Below are 20,059 nucleotides of genomic sequence, written 5' to 3'. Positions count from 1 at the left end.
CCACACATAAAGCTTCAGACCAGAAGTGATCCCATGACCGTGTTACTGAGACAATAGTGCTAACCATTAATCCACTATGCCCCGCCCCCCCCACCCCTCTATGTGCACTCAAATATTTTTGTGAAGACTGATCCCAATTTGCAATTATTTTTATTAAATCCAAGTGTCTACCATTAAATAACCACAAGGGGGCAGGTTTGAGCAGATTAACTTTGATTTTAGATGAGACGATAGGTGTTTGAGGTCAGCAGGTCAAGTTCCATAAATAAAAAAATAAATAAACGCATCTACATTAACTCACAAAGGTTCCATGCACAGACTTTGTACATACTGGATCTGCTGTGATCGTCCCAAATTAAAACAGAAGGCAAAAGAAATGATTTATTGCATTGAATGAGATGGAAACGATGGATCTGCTGTGGCGACCCCTAACGGGAACAGCCGAAAGACAAAGAAGAAGAAGAATGAGAATTTACTAAACACTGATTGATTCTGTTGAAATGACGTCACACCCAGTCCAACGTCCAGTGCTGCTGCAGTGTCTTTTATGTAATTACAGTCCGTAACTTGTCCCACAGTGAAAGAAGGGAGAAGCCGAAGGGACATACGTTTCAGTGTATTATACCTTTCAGCCGACTGTATAACTTTATGCAAACATACAGTAAATGGACTGCATTTATATAGTGCTTTTCCATCTGAATCAGATGCTCAAAGCGCTTTACAATTTGCCTCACATTCACCCCGATGTGAGGGTGCTGCCATACAAGGCGCTCACTACAAACCAGGAGCAATAGGGGATTAAAGGCCTTGCCCAAGGGCCCTTAGTGATTTTTCAGTCAGGTGGGGATTTGAACCCATGATCTTCTGGACTCAAGCCCAACACCTTAACCACAGTATAAATACCCTACGATTTGGAGTATTTATCTGGACAGGATGAGAATTTCGACTATCCAGGAGGGACTCTGAGTACAGTTCCTGCGTCTTCACATTTAAAGGACCCAGCTGAGGTGGTTTGGGCATCTGGTGAGGATGTCCCCTGGTAGTCTCCTTAGGGAGGTCTTCCAGGCACAGCAAACTGGGAGGAGGCCCTGGGGAAGACCCAGGCCATATGGGAGAGATTATATTGGCCAGGTGGCTGGGGAAGGCCCCGGGATGCAGAGGACAGGAACAGTATGAATGAATAACTAGCAGTTTAATTTTTTTTAAACTAGTTTGGGAGGACCAGTGATTTACATGCACTTCCAAATTAAGAAGTGAGCAACATGTTTTATTGCTTTATTTGGAACAGTGTAAGCCAGAGTCCTCTAGGCAGAAACCTCTCATTGTGTTGTGAGTACTTTGGTTGTATTGTGGAGTCTTGTAAAGTGTATCGGGGTGCGTTTAAGTTCTACTTGTATTATCTCTTTACAAGCATCCCCCCATTTTCAAGACATTTTTGATGAAACTACCTATTGTTGAATTGATGTAGGAATTTTTAGTATTCATGTTTTCTGCATTTGTTAGTGTTTTTGAAGTGTAGTGGTCTCTCTCTGCCACCGTAGTTAGACCTTGGCAGAGGGATCTACTCTGTGTGCCTTATTTGGTGACCAATCATAAATTTCATCTGGACAGTTGAGAAATTCTATATTTGTTTCAACAAGAGTGTGTTTCAGTTTACCAAAATGATAAATCAGTCAGAAAGACCACTTCACCGAGGTGCAGTAGGTTCTCGTTTATTTTTCACCTAAATGAACTGAAACAGCTCAAAACAAAATTAGAATTTTTATAACCACTCATTTTTATGTGCAAAACAACAACAACAAATAATAATAATGATATCAAGAGGAACTTCTAAATACTCTTGTGGCCATGTTCAGGGAGGCTTTCAGGCACGAAAGCAGTCAACCAGCTTTTTAGAATTCCAGGGACCTGCATCGTTGCTAAGAAACCGATTCTTGACCAGATCTTTTACTGTCTGGTAGACGCTGGCTTCAACCTGTGAAAACATTTTCAACATATTTTTCACATAGGACATCACATTTGTAAAATGTATATTTGGGATTTGTACAGCTGCCTGATGGAAAATTCCTGTAATCGTCGGCAGCTCAAACACACCTTGGCATTGCGGTACGTTTGAAGCTCAACGAGGTAGGTATGTCCACTTAGTTCAGCAACTTTGCAGAAGTACTTGTAGAAGGCTCTCTTGCAAAGCCTGCTGGAGAAGCCAGGCCCACTCACAAATGGGGAGCTGGGAGGAGAAAACAGGAGAAGAGCCACTAAAATAAGTCCTTAAAAATGTAGTAATGTTACACAATATAATTAGTTATTTTCTAATTCAAAACAAAGGCAGTATCCCCCCGCCCCCACCACAATGCACATTTTCTCTATAAATTTACAAAGGTTCTTGCTTCATCTTCCCCTGTTGGTTACGTCTCTACAGTGTTGGGAGAAGAGCCACTAAAATAAGTCCTTACAAATGCAGTAATGTTACACAATATAATTACTTATTTTCTAATTCAAAACAAAGGGAGTACCCCCCACAATGCCCCATTTTCTCCATAAATTTACAAAGGTTCTTGCTTCATCTTCCTCTGTTGGTTATGTCTCTACAGCGTTGGGACAAGTAATTGTGACAATAAATTAATAATAAGGTCAAATCTAAATCAAATCAAATCAATTTTATTTATATAGCGCCAAATCACAACAAACAGTCGCCCCAAGGTGCTTTATATTGTAAGGCAAAAGCCATACAATAATTACAGAAAAAACCCAACGGTCAAAACGACCCCCTATGAGCAAGCACTTGGCAACAGTGGGAAGGAAAACTCCCTTTTAACAGGAAGAAACCTCCAGCAGAACCACGCTCAGGGAGGGGCAGTCTTCTGCTGGGACTGGTTGGAGCTGAGGGGAGAGAATCAGGAAAAAGACATGCTGTGGAAGAGAGCAGAGATCAATCACCAATGATTAAAAGCAGAGTGGTGCATACAGAGCAAAAAGAGAAAGAAACACTCAGTGCATCATGGGAACCCCCCAGCAGTCTAAGACTATAGCAGCATAACTAAGGGATGGTTCAGGATCACCTGATCCAGCCCTAACTATAAGCTTTTTCAAAAAGGAAAGTTTTAAGCTTAATCTTAAAAGTAGAGAGGGTGTCTCTCTCCCTAATCCAAATTGGGAGCTGGTTCCACAGGAGAGGAGCCTGAAAGCTAAAGGCTCTGCCTCCCATTCTACTCTTACAAACCCTAGGGACTACAAGTAAGCCTGCAGTCTGAGAGCGAAACACTCTATTGGGGTGATATGGTACTATGAGGTCCCTAAGATAAGATGGAACCTGATTATTCAAAACCTTATAAGTAAGAAGAAGAATTTTAAATTCTATTCTGGAATTAACAGGGAGCCAATGAAGAGAAGCCAATATGGGTGAAATATGCTCTCTCCTTCTAGTCCCTGTCAGTACTCTAGCTGCAGGGTTAACTGAAGGCTTTTCAGGGAATGTTTAGGACAACCTGATAATAATGAATTACAATAGTCTAGCCTAGAGGAAATAAATGCATTAATTAGTTTTTCAGCATCATTCTGAGACAAGACCTTTCTAATTTTAGAGATACTGTGCAAATGCAAAAAAGCAGTCCTACATATTTGCTTAATATGTGCATTGAAGGACATATCCTGATCAAAAATGACTCCAAGATTTCTCACAGTATTACTAGAGGTCAGGGTAATACCATCCAGAGTAAGGATCTGGTTAGACACCATGTTTCTAAGATTTGTACAATAACTTCAGTTTTATCTGAATTTAAAAGCAGGAAATTAGAGGTCATCCATGTCTTTATGTCTGAAAGACATTCCTGCAGTTTAACTAATTGGTGTGTGTCCTCTGGCTTCATGGATAGATAAAGCTGGGTATCATCTGCGTAACAATGAAAATTTAAGCAATGCTTTCTAATAATAATAACTGCCTAAGGGAAGCATGTATAAAGTGAATAAAATCGGTCCTAGCACAGACCCTTGTGGAACTCCATAATTAACCTTAGTCCGTGAAGAAGACTCCCCATTTACATGAACAAATTGTAATCTATTAGATAAATATGATTCTAACCACTGCAGTGCAGTGCCTTTAATACCTATGGCATGCTCTAATCTCTGTAATAAAATTTCATGGTCAACAGTATCAAAAGCTGCACTGAGGTCTAACAGGACGAGCACAGAGATGAGTCCACTGTCTGAGGCCATAAGAAGATCATTTGTAACCTTCACTAATGCTGTTTCTGAGCTATGATGAATTCTGAAACCTGACTGAAACTCTTCAAATAGACCATTCCTCTGCAGATGATCAGTTAGCTGTTTTACAACTACCCTTTCAAGAATTTTTGAGAGAAAAGGAAGGCTGGAGATTGGCCTATAATTAGCTAAGATAGCTGGGTCAAGTGATGGCTTTTTAAGTATTGGTTTAATTACTGCCACCTTAAAAGCCTGTGGTACATAGCCAACTAATAAAGATAGATTGATCATATTTAATATCGAAGCATTAAATAATGGTAGGGCTTCCTTGAGCAGCCTGGTAGGAATGGGGTCTAATAAACATGTTGATGGTTTGGAGGAAGTAACTAATGAAAGTAACTCAGACAGAACAATCGGAGAGAAAGAGTCTAACCAAATACTAGCATTAATGAAAGCAGTCGAACATAAAGATATGTCTTTGGGATGGTTATGAATAATTTTTCTCTAATAGTTAAAATTTTATTTGCAAAGAAAGTCATGAAGTCATTACTAGTTAAAGTTAAAGGAATACTTGGCTCAATAGAGCTCTGACTCTTTGTCAGCCTGGCTACAGTGCTGAAAAGAAACCTGGGGTCTAAATCTAAGCAGGGAAACTCTAAACTGACTTAAATAAAATTTTAAAAACAATTAAAGAAGTAATAGCTGAAAAAGCACTAACACAGTGAACTACTGTGCATCCAGAAAGTATTCACAGCACTTCAATTTTTCCACATTTTATGTTATAGCCATATTCCAAAATGGATGAAATTTATTTTCCCCTCAAAATTCTACACACAATACCCCATAATGACAATGTGAAAATTTTTTTTTTTTTTTTGCTACTTTGGCAAATATATATAAACTACGAGATCACGTATACGCTTGCATCTGGAAAGTATTCACAACACTTCATTTTTTTCCACATTTTGTTGTGTTACAGCTTTATTCCAAAATGGATGAAATTCATTTTTTCCCTCAAACTTCTATTCGAAACACTCCATAATGACAACATTAATGTTTTTTTTTATTTATTTTTGCAATGTTATTAAAAATAAACTAAGAAATCACGTGTAGAAAAGTATTCACACCCTTTGCTTAATACTCTGTTGATGCTCTTTGGACAGTTTTACACACATAGCTAAGATATCAAAGGAGTGGCTTCAGGACAACTCCGTGAATGTCCTTGAGTGGCCCAGCCAGAGCCCAGACTTGAATCTGATTGAACATCTCTGGAGAGATCTGAAAATGGCTGTGCACCGACGCTCCCCATCCAACCTGATGGAGCTTGAGAGGTGCTGCAAAGAGGAGGTGCACCAAGATTGTGGCATCTTATTCAAGAAGACTTGAGACTGTAATTGCTGCCAAAGGTGCATCAAGAAAGTATTGAGCAAAGGGTGTGAATACATATGTACACGTGATTTCTTTAATATTTTTTAATAAATTTGTAAAAAAAAAAAAAAAAAACTTTTTCAGGTTTTCATTATGGGGTGTTGTGAGTAGAATTCTGAAGGGAAAATGAATTTACTCCATTTTGGAATAAGGCTGTAACATAAAATGTGGAAAAAGTGAAGCGCTGTGAATACTTTGTGGATGCACCGTACATGGAAATAATTTTTTTTTTTTTGGTATGACTTGATATTTAACATGTTGTAGATTTCCTGATTCTTGTACACAAATGTAATCATGGTTCAAGTCTGGGGACACTGTAAATCAATCATAGAGAAAATGCATGTTAAACTGTCTCTGTAGCCTGAACACTGAAGCCATAAAAACACATTTAAACAGTTATTTGAAACAGACTTTTTTTTAATAATTTACCCTAAAATTGTAAGAAAATCTATTTTACTGTAGTAGTCGACTAGAAGAAAATTAATCAACATCAACTATCACGACTAGTTGTTCCTAACACCACTTCTCTCTCTCTGACCAGATGGAGTAACATATAGTACTGATCAAAACGGGGACAAAAACGTCATAGTAAACAAAGTCAATTTAAAATGTGTTTGCATCACAGTATTTTCAGTTTGTTACCAAACAAAGGAGAGGCTTTTTAATTTAAATTTGGGAAGGGGGTCATGCTTATGTGCATGTCAAAAGAAGCTGACTTGTTGAATTTATGGCTACAGTCAGTTGATGGGCTTGAAGCACAATAAAATAAAGGAGCAGATGGAGAAGCTCGATTGAGAAGCATAAACGAATTTCAGCACACAGGAAAGCCAGGAAATTGCTTTCTTTTACGACATATTTTCTTCCTGGGAGAGATAATAGTTCTGTTCTGCTAGGTTAAAGTGAAAACTGTTTCCACTTTTGGCTTCTTCTACCTTCACCTCTGGCCTTTACAGTTCACCATGGGCAGAAAACAACAACAACGATGTGCAGAAAGCAAAACTGCCCTAAGTCAAGCACATATTACAAACAGTCACAACACCTACTTTGGAAGTCATTAATTATTTATTCATAACTGATTACTGGCTACATTTAACAGCCTTTGGGCCAAAAGCATGGCAAAGCTCAGCATCATAATTTCCAGTCAGCCTGCTCTTTCCTGGTTCTACTCCTTGGCTATTTATAGTTTGTTTTTCGGACACAAAGCTGCAGAGTTCATCCTCTTTGTGTCAAATTAAACTAACACTTTAGGCTGCAGAACAGAAGCTGAAAGGTGTAACAACACCGTGTGCCAAGCAGCATCCCAAATCTATTTTTAGCTGTAATCTGTGCTCAAGGACGGCACAGCCTCCAGTGCACAAACACGTCTGTGTCACACTCTACTTTCTGGACATCAGCAGTTGTCTGTGGCTCCAAAGTAAAAAGATGGCAGATGCTCCGGGCCTCAAAGGGGCTATAAAACTGCATCCATCTGTACCAGCAGTTTCTCTGTATCCTGGAAACTGGCTCCAACGTGTAAGCTGTAGTCTTTCTACAAGAGCAGGACAGGACAAGTCGCTGCACACCTGCTTCTAGGGATGAACGATTAATTGCATTTTCACCATCATCATGATGCATCACTCACACAGTAAATCGTCGCAAGGATCACAATAAATGGTAATAAAATTGCCAATAGGGGCCACAGCTCTTCCACATTAATACAACACTGACAAATGCAGAAAAATATTTATAGAAACACCTGCATCAACTCCACAACAGAGAGCTGCATCAAAAAATGTCTTGCAAATTATGAAAAAGAAAATGTAGAGAACTATATAGCTGTTATATTTTTTCTCAAATCATGTGGGGTTTTCTCCTGTTTTTACCAGTGATGATGCATTACAGCTCCAAACAGCTACTGCTGCTTATATCTTCCTAGATATATGCAACTATAGAAACATTTTAATGTGACCAGAGTGGTGTGCTTGCTGTTAAACAGGAGAAGATGTAGGGTTGTTGAACTACAACGCCAAGCTTCTGTTTTACATTTTACTTATTTATTTAGCTTTAAAAAAGATAAGTAAACTTTTTTTAATATAACTCCTCAATTCCACTTACTGCAGAATTGCAGGAGTGCAACTATGGCAGTCACTGACTGAATGTTTTAGTTATTAAAGTTATTAGTATTACTAATATTATTATGTGCAAAAATGTCTTTAAATGTGTTCAAAAGTGGAATTTTTTTTCCTTAGGGACTGTTCCCAACCCTCAGCCCTCAGACTGTGCCCATGCACAGTCTGCACGCTGGGGTGGGGTTTACAATAAGGCAATAACCATTTCTAAACACTTGACTATTTCTTCAGTGACTTCTACACAGCACCTTTCAGGGCTGAATCCATGATCATCAACTGGGAAAGCTACACAAGTGAAGGTGCTGAATGTGCGTGACTTGCCGTGAAATTATGCATTTTCCTGCACTGTAGTACAGAGTATATCTTTCATGTCCACATCACAAACTAAAATAAGTTGTAGCGAATGCATACAAAATGGCCACGAATAAAGCGTTTTTATTACATCTGCTTTGCAGCTGATTTGCGGACAATCTGTGAATGCATAACAAACACGTCACATAAACCCAAAGTGTGGTACAAAGCGAAATACCTGCCAGTCAGTGCCGGTCCGGGTGTGTAAATCCACAAAGACATAGCTGCTACAATCGCGTCTCCTCCAGGACTTTTATTTAACACCAACAAAAGAAAGAGTTGCTGTTTAGCCACAACTCACGCTGAAGTCTGTTTTCTGTGACACTCTAAAAAAAATAACAAAAAAACACCGTCTCACACCCCGTGACAGGCGAGAGTGGGAGGACACAAATGCGAGGCTCACACAGGCAGCTCTTGATGCAGAACGGTTTTAATGTGGAAAGCGAGGGTCGGTACACGGATAGACAGTCCAAAAGGCTCAGCAGCAGTACAATGATCATAAGGCTAGTCGTGGTTGGGTCAGGCAGGCAGGAGGTCGAAAAGACAATGAAGCAGGCAATACAAGAGAACACGAGGTCAAGAGCTGGAGATTAGGCACTGGGCGCATCAATCTGGCGAGGAACAAACACAGACAGTGAGCATATATACCCCCAGAAGCCAATCAGCAAATCCAGGACAGGTGTGCAAGGAACCAGAAACAGGGCATGACCAGAGACAGAGAGCGAGACAGCAACAGACACACCCCAACCAGAAAAGGAACACAAAGCAAAGCATACATGAACAAAAGGAAGATAACCAAACCGACCAAAAACAAAACAGAAAACCAACCCCACCGTCAATCCCTGACAGTACCCCCCCCACCACGGCCGACCCCACGGCGGCCCAGGGGAAGAGGGATGAGTGGCATGGAACTCGCGGATCAGACCAGGGTCCAAAACAAAACAGGAGGGAACCCACGACCGCTCCTCCGGGCCATTACCCTCCCAATTCACCAAATATTGGAAACCACGACCATGACGGCGAGAAGCCACAAGCCGACGCACAGCAAAAACAGGGCCAAAATCGGTAAGACAGGGTGAAATTGAAACGACTAAAAAATATGGCCCACCGGGCCTGGCAAGAATTGAGTTGTTTGGCAGTCTTGAGATATTCTAAGTTCTTGTGGTCGGTGTACACAACGAAAGGTAATTGTACCCCCTCCAACCAGTGCTGCCATTCCTCCAAGGCCACCTTTACAGCTAACAGCTCACGGTCGCCGATGCCATAATTGCGTTCAGCAGGGGATAACTTTTTGGACAAAAAGGCACATGGGTGGAGCCTATCTCTGGGACAAAATCGCCCCTATCCCCACATTAAAGGCATCGACCTCCACCACAAACTGTCGGGCTGGGTCAGGGAGGTGCAGCACGGGGGCTGCGGTAAAGCGATGCTTTAGGGTTCTGAATGCTTCGTCGCACTCCGGTGTACACACGAACGACCCAAGCGACGAGGTGGCGTTATGTAGTGGGGCTGCGACTGTACTGAAGTTACGGATAAATTTGCGATAGAAATTTGCAAAACCCAAAAAAACCGTTGTAACTCTTTGCGGGAAGTGGGAGTGGCCCAGTCACGTACCACTGAAACTTTCTCGGGGTCCATCCTGATCTCCCCTTTTGAGATTTTGAACCCTAAAAAGGATACAGTGGGTTTATGGGTTTCACATTTTTCTGCCTTTACATAAAGGTAATTCTGAAGCAGTGTTTGCAAGACGGTGCGAACGTGTTGTGTGTGTTGCAAGATCAGGAGAAAAAAATGAGGATATCATCCAGATAAACGAAGACGTATTTGTTCAAATATTCCCTCAGCACGTCGTTAACAAGATTTTGGAACACTGCAGGTGCATTTGTGAGTCTGAACGGCATCACAAGGTACTCATAATGTCCAGATGGTGTATTAAAAGCTGTCTTCCACTCGTCCCCTTCTTTAATACGGACCAAATGATAAGCGTTACGAAGATCGAGTTTGGTGAAAATGGCAGCTCCACCTAATAATTCAAAAGCGGAAGAAATAAGGGGCAAGGGATAATGATTTTTCAGTAATATTGTTTAAACCGCGGTAATCGATGCAGGGCCGGAGGGTCTTATCTTTCTTCTCCACAAAAAACAAGCCTGCCCCTGCAGGTGAAGATGAAGATCATATCAGTCCGGCCAAGACAGACTCCTGGATGTAGGCATTCATTGCGTGACGTTCAGGTTCAGACAAGGAGAAGAGTTTTCCCCGTGGCGGGCTCGCACCGGGATGAAGCTCTATAGCGCAGTCGTAACGTCGATGCGGCGGTAACGATTTAGGTTTAGCTTTACTAAATACTGCGGCTAGGTCATGGTAGCATTCGGGAACTCCGGCGAGATCCGGATTAAAACTCTGTTGGGTGCTTTCTAGGCTTTGCAAACAATGATTATTACAGGCCGGACTTCACCCAATCAAAGTTAGGCCCGTGCCTTTGGAGCCAGGGGTGCTCCAGTATGAGCGAGTGAGTCATTTTTTCCATTACATGAAAACTGACTGATTCAATGTGTGTCTGAGAGGTTCGTAATTTTACAGATTGAGTGCGGAGAGTGATTTGGCCCAGTACGTGGCCATCAACAGCATGTACCACCAGAGGGTGAGAAATCTTATACAGCTTAAGGTGAAGGTACCTGGCGAGAGAAGACAGAATTAAATTGGCATCTGAACCTGAATCAACAAACGCCGAAACATCAATGGAAGTGTGAATAGAAATTATTTTAGCTGGAATTATGTTCTGTGTAGAAACTGAGGAAATAGAATTTAGACTCACCCGCAACTCCGTTCTTGACCGCGCGGTGGCACCCCTGGCTTGACAATCAGCAATTAAATGTCCAGACTGTCCACAGTAAAAACAGAGGTTGTCCACATGGCGGCGCTGTCCTTCTGCTGGAGTTAGCCGCATGCACCCTAGCTGCATCGGCTCGTCGGTGTTGTGCTGAGATGGATCAGGCCGGGAGGGGGTGAAGGAGGCGGAGCGGCTGGGAGGCGGGTTGTACTGGTGATCCATATGGGTCCCACGGCGCGGACGGTCCTGCAGTCGACGATCGGTGCAGATGGCGAGCGCGATCAAACTATCCAGGTCCCCCGGCAAATCGATGGCGATCAACTGCTCCTGGATCTCCACCGACAGACCCTGAAAAAACACGTCGAGCAGGGCGGCTGGGTTCCACTCACTTTTCGCCCCCAGGATACAGAAGTCGATGGCGTAGTCTGTGATCCGGCGGCCCCCCTGCTTCAACTTCAACAAGGACCGTGCCGCTTCCCGTCCCGGAGCGGTATGCTGGAAAACTTGTTTGAGTGTCACGGTGAACGCCGGGAGTGAAGCATAAGACGGTGACTGGCGCTCCCATTCGGCTGTGGCCCAGGCAGCGGCTTGTCCGGTCAGGTGAGTTATTATGTAGGCTATTTTCGTTCTGTCTGTAGGGAACATGGGAGACATCAATTCAAAATGTAGTTCACACTGGGTGATAAACAGCTTGACGTCCCCTGATTCGCCTGAGAAGTGTTCTGGGCGTGATAACTGGTTGCACACGATCGGTGGACGCGGTTGCCAGTGAGGCGACTGGCGGCCCCGGCGGGGGGTTAGGACTCGCGGTGGCCGCATCCGACATAGCCTGTGGATCCAGATGGGACAGAATCCGGCTCATCTGTGTGCTCACAGACGACATAAACTCGTCCTGACGTTTAGCAAGCTTGCTAAACCCAGCGCTGAGCGCATGTCTTCCTGCTGAGCGATCTGCTGGCTGTGATGGCGTACCGCCAAATGGAAAGGATCGGAGCCCGCTGTGTCCATCGTTGGCCAGATTGACCTGCCAGGCGAGAGTGGGAGGACACAAATGCGAGGCTCACACAGGCAGCTCTTGATGCAAAATGGTTTTAATGTGGAAAGTGAGGGTCGGTACACAGATAGACAGTCCAAACGGCTCAGCAGCAGTACAATGATCATAAGGCTAGTCGTGGTCGGGTCAGGCAGGCAGGAGGTCGAAAACACAATGAAGCAGGCAATACAAGAGAACACAAGGTCAAGAGCTGGAGAGAAGGCACTGGGCACATCAATCTGGCAAGGAACAAACACAGACAGTGAGCATATATACCCCCAGAAGCCAATCAGCAAATCCAGGACAGGTGTGCAAGGAAGGAACCAGAAACAGGGTGTGGCCAGAGACAAAGAGCGAGACAGCAACAGACATACCCCAACCAGAAAAGGAACACAAAGCAAAGCATACATGAACAAAAGGAAGATAACCAAACCGACCAAAAACAAAACAGAAAACCAACCCCAACGTCAATCCCTGACACCCCGAGCGGCTTCCCTCCTCCCGCTCCCCAAACTCATGAACAGTTAACCCTCGCATGACAAGATGAACTAATTCTGTGATCAACTTGTCCAAGTCCAGCACTTGTTCCAGAGGCTGTATTGTCGGTGTGAATAGTGATGCCGAAAGGAGCGAGTGCGCTTCTTTTATGACCGCAATGCAGATGCTGTGCACGGCAACAAGTGAGCGATGCATTCATAATACACCCGTAATACTGCCGTGATAATCTCAATGTATCGGATCAGTTTCCTCACTACATGCGTTATATAACCGTGACTGTTCATCATATATTTGCTATATATTATTAATATATCCGTAATTCATACTGGGACATTTGTCATTTTTTGGCCATTTTTGTTGCGGACGACAACGAACACCCGCAATTTGTATACTCAATTCATGCGCAATTAATCCTCTCCCCAGTGGGACACGGCCCTAACATCTCATCATCGTTCAGATGCCTTGCAAGCATTGACACGCAGTGTTTTCAAATAGGTTGCGCAATGTTCGTGACTAGTTCATGAAATTAATGCATGCAAAAAGTTTTGAACATTTCCAAATTTTCTTTGCGTATTGGCACACAGCCATGCACAGTTCATGCACAGTTTACGCCGAGTTTACTCATTGGCACGCATGATTGCATGCCAGTGTGTTGATCAAATTTATGCAAGTGTGTAGTATTGCATGTACTGGAGCAGCACCATCAGTGGTAAAGTACAAAGGTGAGCATCATTTCCCAAAACATTTAAAGCGTATACAATTGCAAAGAGTGAGTGTGTAAAAGCCACACAATTTCTGTATTGTCTAAATCTTACCCATCAATGATTAAGCCTTTACTGCTGCACAGAATTTCAATATCCTTGTCTCCTTGGCACCAGTTCAGACAGAGATCATCATGCTGGGGGGGGATCTTGGCAGACCCCACGTAGTCACCAGAGACAAAGAAGATGCTGCGCTTCTTGTATGTTGGTGGAAGAAGATCCTCCCATCCATCACCCAGTCGGTTATTGATGATATCAGACACCTGCCCAGAAAGCATCTGACCTCCTAAACAAGATGTTCAGTGTCAGAATGTTGACCTGAAGGTTTTGCCACAAGTTATTAACAGATGACTGCAAAAACCAGAACGCTGTGGGCAAATTCACAAACGCCGCTCCGCCATACTAGTTACCTGCATGTAGTTTATATTGACAGTAGTCAATCTTTTGTGATGAAATACCTACATTAAAACACTGGCCAGCATCTGTACATGTGTTTGACAAATATGATGGATTAAAAGAAACAAAACTCACTCATCTCCCCTTAAAGACATCAAACTGGAATGATTTTTCTTCACACACATTTTCATATGGTGTATGACTACTGTGTGACATTTTATTGAAATCCACCCAATGCTGCACTTACAAGATTCATGTCCATGGGCCAAGCAGGTTGTCGGTGTGGCCTCATTATACCACAACCTTGACAAAAATTTATGATAGCCATCGCAGGGTGATAGCTATAGCCAGGTACAGGTCATCGAAGGATTACACAGGGGTCAAAATTTAAAAATGCTCCAATCATATTGAAACATACACCAATTTATTCGTCTGATCATCAAGATTCCAAAAAAGTATCTTTTGGACTATCTACGAATATGAGTGTTATACAACCCCTGGCAAAAATTATGGAATCACCGGCCTCGGAGGATGTTCATTCAGTTGTTTAATTTTGTAGAAAAAAAGCAGATCACAGACATGACACAAAACTAAAGTCATTTCAAATGGCAACTTTCTGGCTTTAAGAAACACTATAAGAAACCAGGAAAAAAAATTGTGGCAGTCAGTAACGGTTACTTTTTTAGACCAAGCAGAGGGAAAAAAATATGGAATCACTCAATTCTGAGGAAAAAATTATGGAATCATGAAAAAACAAAAGAACGCTCCAACACATCACTAGTATTTTGTTGCACCACCTCTGGCTTTTATAACAGCTTGCACTTTCTGAGGCATGGACTTAATGAGTGACAAACAGTACTCTTCATCAATCTGGCTCCAACTTTCTCTGATTGCTGTTGCCAGATCAGCTTTGCAGGTTGGAGCCTTGTCATGGACCATTTTCTTCAACTTCCACCAAAGATTTTCAATTGGATTAAGGTCCGGACTATTTGCAGGCCATGACATTGACCCTATGTGTCTTTTTGCAAGGAATGTTTTCACAGTTTCTGCTCTATGGCAAGATGCATTATCATCTTGAAAAATGATTTCATCATCCCCAAACATCCTTTCAATTGATGGGATAAGAAAAGTGTCCAAAATATCAACGTAAACTTGTGCATTTATTGATGATGTAATGACAGCCATCTCCCCAGTGCCTTTACCTGACATGCAGCCCCATATCATCAATGACTGTGGAAATTTACGTTTTCTTCAGGCAGTCATCTTTATAAATCTTATTGGAACGGCACCAAACAAAAGTTCCAGCATCATCACCTTGCCCAATGCAGATTCGAGATTCATCACTGAATATGACTTTCATCCAGTCATCCACAGTCCACGATTGCTTTTCCTTAGCCCATTGTAACCTTGTTTTCTTCTGTTTAGGTATTAATGATGGCTTTCGTTTAGCTTTTCTGTATGTAAATCCCATTTCCTTTAGGCGGTTTCTTACAGTTCGGTCACAGACGTTGACTCCAGTTTCCTCCCATTCGTTCCTCATTTGTTTTGTTGTGCATTTTCAATTTTTGAGACATATTGCTTTAAGTTTTCTGTCTTGACGCTTTGACGTCTTCCTTGGTCTACCAGTATGTTTGCCTTTAACAACCTTCCCATGTTGTTTGTATTTGGTCCAGAGTTTAGACACAGCTGACTGTGAACCAACATCTTTTGCAACATTGCGTGATGATTTACCCTCTTTTAAGAGTTTGATAATCCTCTCCTTTGTTTCAATTGACATCTCTCTTGTTGGAGCCATGATTCATGTCAGTCCACTTGGTGCATCAGCTCTCCAAGGTGTGATCACTCCTTTTTTAGATGCAGACTAATAGATCTGATTTGATGCAGGTGTTAGTTTTGGGGATGTAAATTTACAGAGTGATTCCATAATTTATTCCTCAGAATTGAGTGAGTCCATATTTTTTTCCCTCTGCTTGGTCTAAAAAGTAAACGTTACTGACTGCCACAATTATTTTTCCTGATTTCTTATAGTGTTTCTTAAAGCCAGAAAGTTGCCATTTGAAATGACTTTAGTTTTGTGTCATGTCTGTGATCTTCTTTTTTTCTACAAAATTAAACAACTGAATGAACATCCTCCGAGGCCGGGGATTCCATAATTATTGCCAGGGGTTGTATTATAGAGTTATGGGGTTAAAAACATCAAAAACAGTTACAAAAAGTAAATTTCACCTTGTACAGGTGTCAAAAGTTAAAGTAGCTCCAATTTGGTGAAAGTGATGTACATTATTGGTTGAGCTAATAAGCTTTCAAAAAGGAATAGTTTGCACCATCTGCCCTGTTTAGTTCTAAAGTTACAGGTTAACATATGTCACAGAATCCAATGGACATCAACCTTGTTTGACCTTACCCATACCCCTAGTTGCTTGGGACTTCGGCGTGGGCGGTGCAGTTTTAGCTGCAAGACCCCCCCCCACCAAGCTGATGGCGGAGCAACTCAGGGTTGCTGCGTGGCCTTCACCCACTTGCTTCAATTCGGATAACTTCTTCAAACTTAGCGCACATAAACAATGTCAAATGTGTATGTGCTGCCTTTAATTCTGATGTGTGCCATTATTACGGTAGCAAGTAATAACTGTGGACTAATTGCTGTCTGAGGTAACTGGAGTGTAAACGTAATTTCTCCATTGTGAGATCAATAAAGTATATCTAATCTAATTTACTTTAGAGACCAAGCATTCAACACGGTCAGAACTATTCCATTTATTAATCCTACCAGCTCAACCAATGGTTTGCATCACTTTAAATATTCAGCTCGAGTCTCCAATGTGCCTTCTGGCAAACTGCAGCTAATATCTGTTATTTGTCATGGGTCACATTTCCCTGTTTCTGTCCATTTTACAGCCACTATGAGTTATTTTTAATATCGTTGCCTCCCTGTCATTTACTGCAGTTTCCCTTTTTGTGCTTTTATTTTAGCAACTGGCCTCTGTATGTACCATGCATTTAGAAAGTATTCACAGCACTTTGCATTTCCATATTTTGTTATGTTACAGTCTTATTCCAAAATCATGTCCAATCAAATGAATTTACCCCAGGTGGACTCCAATTAAGCTGTAGAAATATCTCAAGGATAAGTGGAAACAGGATGCACCTAAGGTCAATTTTGAGATTCATGGCAAAGGCTGTGAATACTTCTGTATGAGTGATTTCTTAGTTTTTTTTTAATTTTTAATAAATTAGTAAAAATTTCAAAAACTTTTTTCACACTGTCATTACGGGGTATTGTGTAGATTTTTGAGGAAAAAATTTATTTCATCCATTTTGGAACAAGGCTGTACCATAAAATATGGAAAAAGTGAAGCATTGTTAGTACTTTCCAGATGCACTGTAGACTTTTATAGCCACTGAGGAAAAACAGGAACAGGATGCCATGTGTAAGTGTGTCAATTATGTACACCACCCTAATACTGGAAACACTGAAGCAAAAATTAATTTCCCAAACCACGTATTAATCACAATGTTAGTCATCACCTGAATGCAACAATGGATTCTAGGAAAGGAATATACAAGGTTAATATAAAAAGTAAGCAAAACAAATTCTCGGGATTTATGTGTTGCATATTATGGCACAGAAAACGAAACAACTATATTGTACTTTGAATGATGGACATATAACACACAAAAAGCCGCAAGACAGCTTCAACTATGGGCAACAGCATCCATGAGGACATAAAATTTGATAACAGCCAGATATAGAGCTTGTCATTGTTACCTAGCACCATGCTGGTGATGTACAGTGGCTGGATGAAGTGGCTCAGGAGGCCACTCTGAACCCCAGTGACAGTCCAGCAACACAACTTGTCAGTTCCAGACATGCAGCAGACTTTGGCTCCCCAGACACTCGTATCAAGGTAGGCTGCAGGGATCAGCTCATTCTTGGCATGATACTGCAGCCTAACAACATTCCAAGCATTATTTGCAGATCTCCTAAACAAGAAACACAGTGATTTATCTATTCATCATCCACTCCAAAGCAAAATGCTTGGAAAAACCATCATTAAAAGTGAGGTCAGAGTCAAGCAAAGCGATAATCACTGATATTCAATTTACGCCAGAGGGTTAGAAGAAAATGTGTCATACACACGTTTAAGAAGGTTCTACAAACTCTATGTGCTGTAAATAATTTCAAAAATATTCAAAAAATTTAAACAACCTGAATTGTAAAGGCTTATCAAGAATCGTGTTTTGCAATAACTTTTTATAAGATACTGAACAGCCTCGCACGACATAGCTTTTTACGTTGTGCTCTGCTGCAAGAGCAAGGTATTGTAATCACTCCTGTGTGTGTGTGTGTGAAAGAGAGAAAGAGAGAGAGAGAGAGAGAGAGAGAGAGAGAGAGAGAGAGAGAGAGAGAGAGAGAGAGAGAGCGCAAACTAACTCACAATCAAGTAGATGGATTTTGACCAAATTTGGTAGAGATATTACTTGGGTTAGTGTCTCCAGATGATTACCTTTATCGAAGATTGGCCAAAGGTACAGTAAAGGCAAAAAAACAAAAAAAAAAAACAAAATGAAATTTATTTCAGTGTGCAGAGCGCACAAGGTATACGATGTCTCTTAGAAAACTATCCTTTTATTTAAAAAAAAAAACTATATGGATTAGAATGACGTGCGATTACACCAATCATGCTTGAACCCTCTTGTGCATGCGTGAGTTTTTTCACGCGTGTCGGTGACGTCATTTCCCTGTGGGCAGGCCTTGAGTGAGATGTGGTCCTGCCCTCTCGGCTGAATTTCTTTGTTTCACACGCTGCTCGAGACGGCGCTTGTTGCTTTATCAAAATTTTTTCTGGACCTGTGAGGAATATCCAGTGGACACTATTTGAGAAATTACGCTGGTTTTCGGTGAAAAGTTTAACGGCTGATGAGAGATTATGGGGTGTTTCTGTCGGTGTAAGGACGTCTCGCAGCGCTTCCAGGCGCCGTCGTCGGCCTGTTTCAACCTGAAAACATCGTAATTTAAGGCTTAATTCACCCAAGATGTCGTGAGAGAACAAAGATTCAGAAGAGGCCGGCATGAGGACTTTATGCAGACATTCCACTGTTTAAGGACATTTTTTAATGAAAGACGTGCGCGCAAATTCGCCGAGTCGTCTGTGTGTGCCGCGACAGGAAAAACACCTCCGTGTTGAAAACCATTTGTAAAATTCAGGCGGCTTTTGGTGGCTTTCAACAAGTGAGTAACTGAGAAATTGTTTAACAGCTTGGGCATGTTCCAACTTGCCCGTTAAGGTTTCCAACGGAGGTGTTTTTCCTGTCGCAACCCCCTGCAGTCGGGTCCAGCCCGACATGCGACTCTGCCCGCACGTTCTTTCATTACAAAATGTCTGTTAACAATGGAATGTCCGAATAAACTCCTCATGCCGACTTCTTCTGAAAGTTCTCTGTTCTCTGACGATTTCCTGGGTCAACAGAGTCTGAAATGTGGAAGTTTTCAACTTGAAACGGCGAGACGCTGCCGCCTCGAAGCGCAGATCGCCGTCAGGCACCGTGGGCCGTCCTTACGGCGACAATACCAGACCAAAATCTCTCATCAGCCGTTAAAATTTTTACCGAAAACCAGCTGAATTTATCGAATGGTGTCCACTCAGTTGTGCCTTACAGTTTTGAAAAAATTTTGATCAAACAAAGCAGCAGTCTCTGAGCCATTCCTAAACAATGAAAAAATCGACGAGAGGGTGGGCCACTCCTCACTCAAAGACTGCCCACAGGCGAATGACGTAACCAACAGGCGTGAAAAAACTCTCGCATGCCCACGGGGGTTCAAGCATGTCTGATGTAATCACACGTGATTCAAATCCATATGGTTTTTGAAAAAAATAATAAGGTCGGATACTTTTCTAATAGACCTCGTATATCAGCCCTCTGACACCTTTCACTATTACTAGTACAACCCTAATTCCATGAAGTTGGGACATTGTGTAAAATGTAAATAAAAACAGAAAACAATGATTTGCAAATCCTCTTCAACCTATATTCAATTGAATACACCACAAAGACAAGATATTTAATGTTCAAAATGATAAACTTCATTGTTTTTGTGCAAATATTTGCTCATATTGAAATGAATGCCTGCAACATGTTTCAAAAAAGCTGGGACAGTGGTATGTTTACCACTGTGTTACATCACCTTTCCTTCTAACAACACTCAATAAGCGTTTGGGAACTGACTAATTGTTGAAGCTTTGTAGGCGGAATTCTTTCCCATTCTTGCTTGATGTACGACTTCAGTTGTTCAACAGTCCAGGGTCTCCATAGTCATATTTTGCGCTTCATAATGCGCCACACATTTTCAATGGGTGACAGGTCTGGACTGCAGGCAGGCCAGTCTAGTACCCAGACTCTTTTACTACGAAGCCACGCTGTTGTAACACGTGCAGAATGTGGCTTGGCATTG

The 20,059-nt window shown here is 41.9% G+C and overlaps 1 protein-coding gene across 1 annotated transcript in view; it reads right to left on the bottom strand.

The window, feature by feature from the left end:
- Positions 1 to 1,841: 1,841 nt before the first annotated feature.
- The window catches only part of adad2 (adenosine deaminase domain containing 2), a 44,628-nt gene continuing 26,410 nt past the window's right edge, over positions 1,842 to 20,059 (bottom strand). The window contains exons 6-9 of the mRNA XM_034178068.1: positions 17,375 to 17,589; positions 13,264 to 13,495; positions 2,095 to 2,227; positions 1,842 to 1,975 (exon numbers count right to left, since the gene is read on the bottom strand). Of these exons, the coding sequence (XP_034033959.1) occupies positions 1,865 to 1,975; positions 2,095 to 2,227; positions 13,264 to 13,495; positions 17,375 to 17,589 (691 nt within the window). The 3' untranslated portion in view covers positions 1,842 to 1,864. The remainder of the gene's footprint in view (positions 1,976 to 2,094; positions 2,228 to 13,263; positions 13,496 to 17,374; positions 17,590 to 20,059) is intronic.

This window comes from Thalassophryne amazonica, chromosome 9 (genome assembly GCF_902500255.1).
Source record: "Thalassophryne amazonica chromosome 9, fThaAma1.1, whole genome shotgun sequence".
Classification (NCBI taxonomy): Eukaryota; Metazoa; Chordata; class Actinopteri; order Batrachoidiformes; family Batrachoididae; genus Thalassophryne; species Thalassophryne amazonica.
The sequence above is the reverse complement of the archived record's forward strand: the minus strand, read 5'-3'. Positions and strand labels throughout refer to the sequence as shown.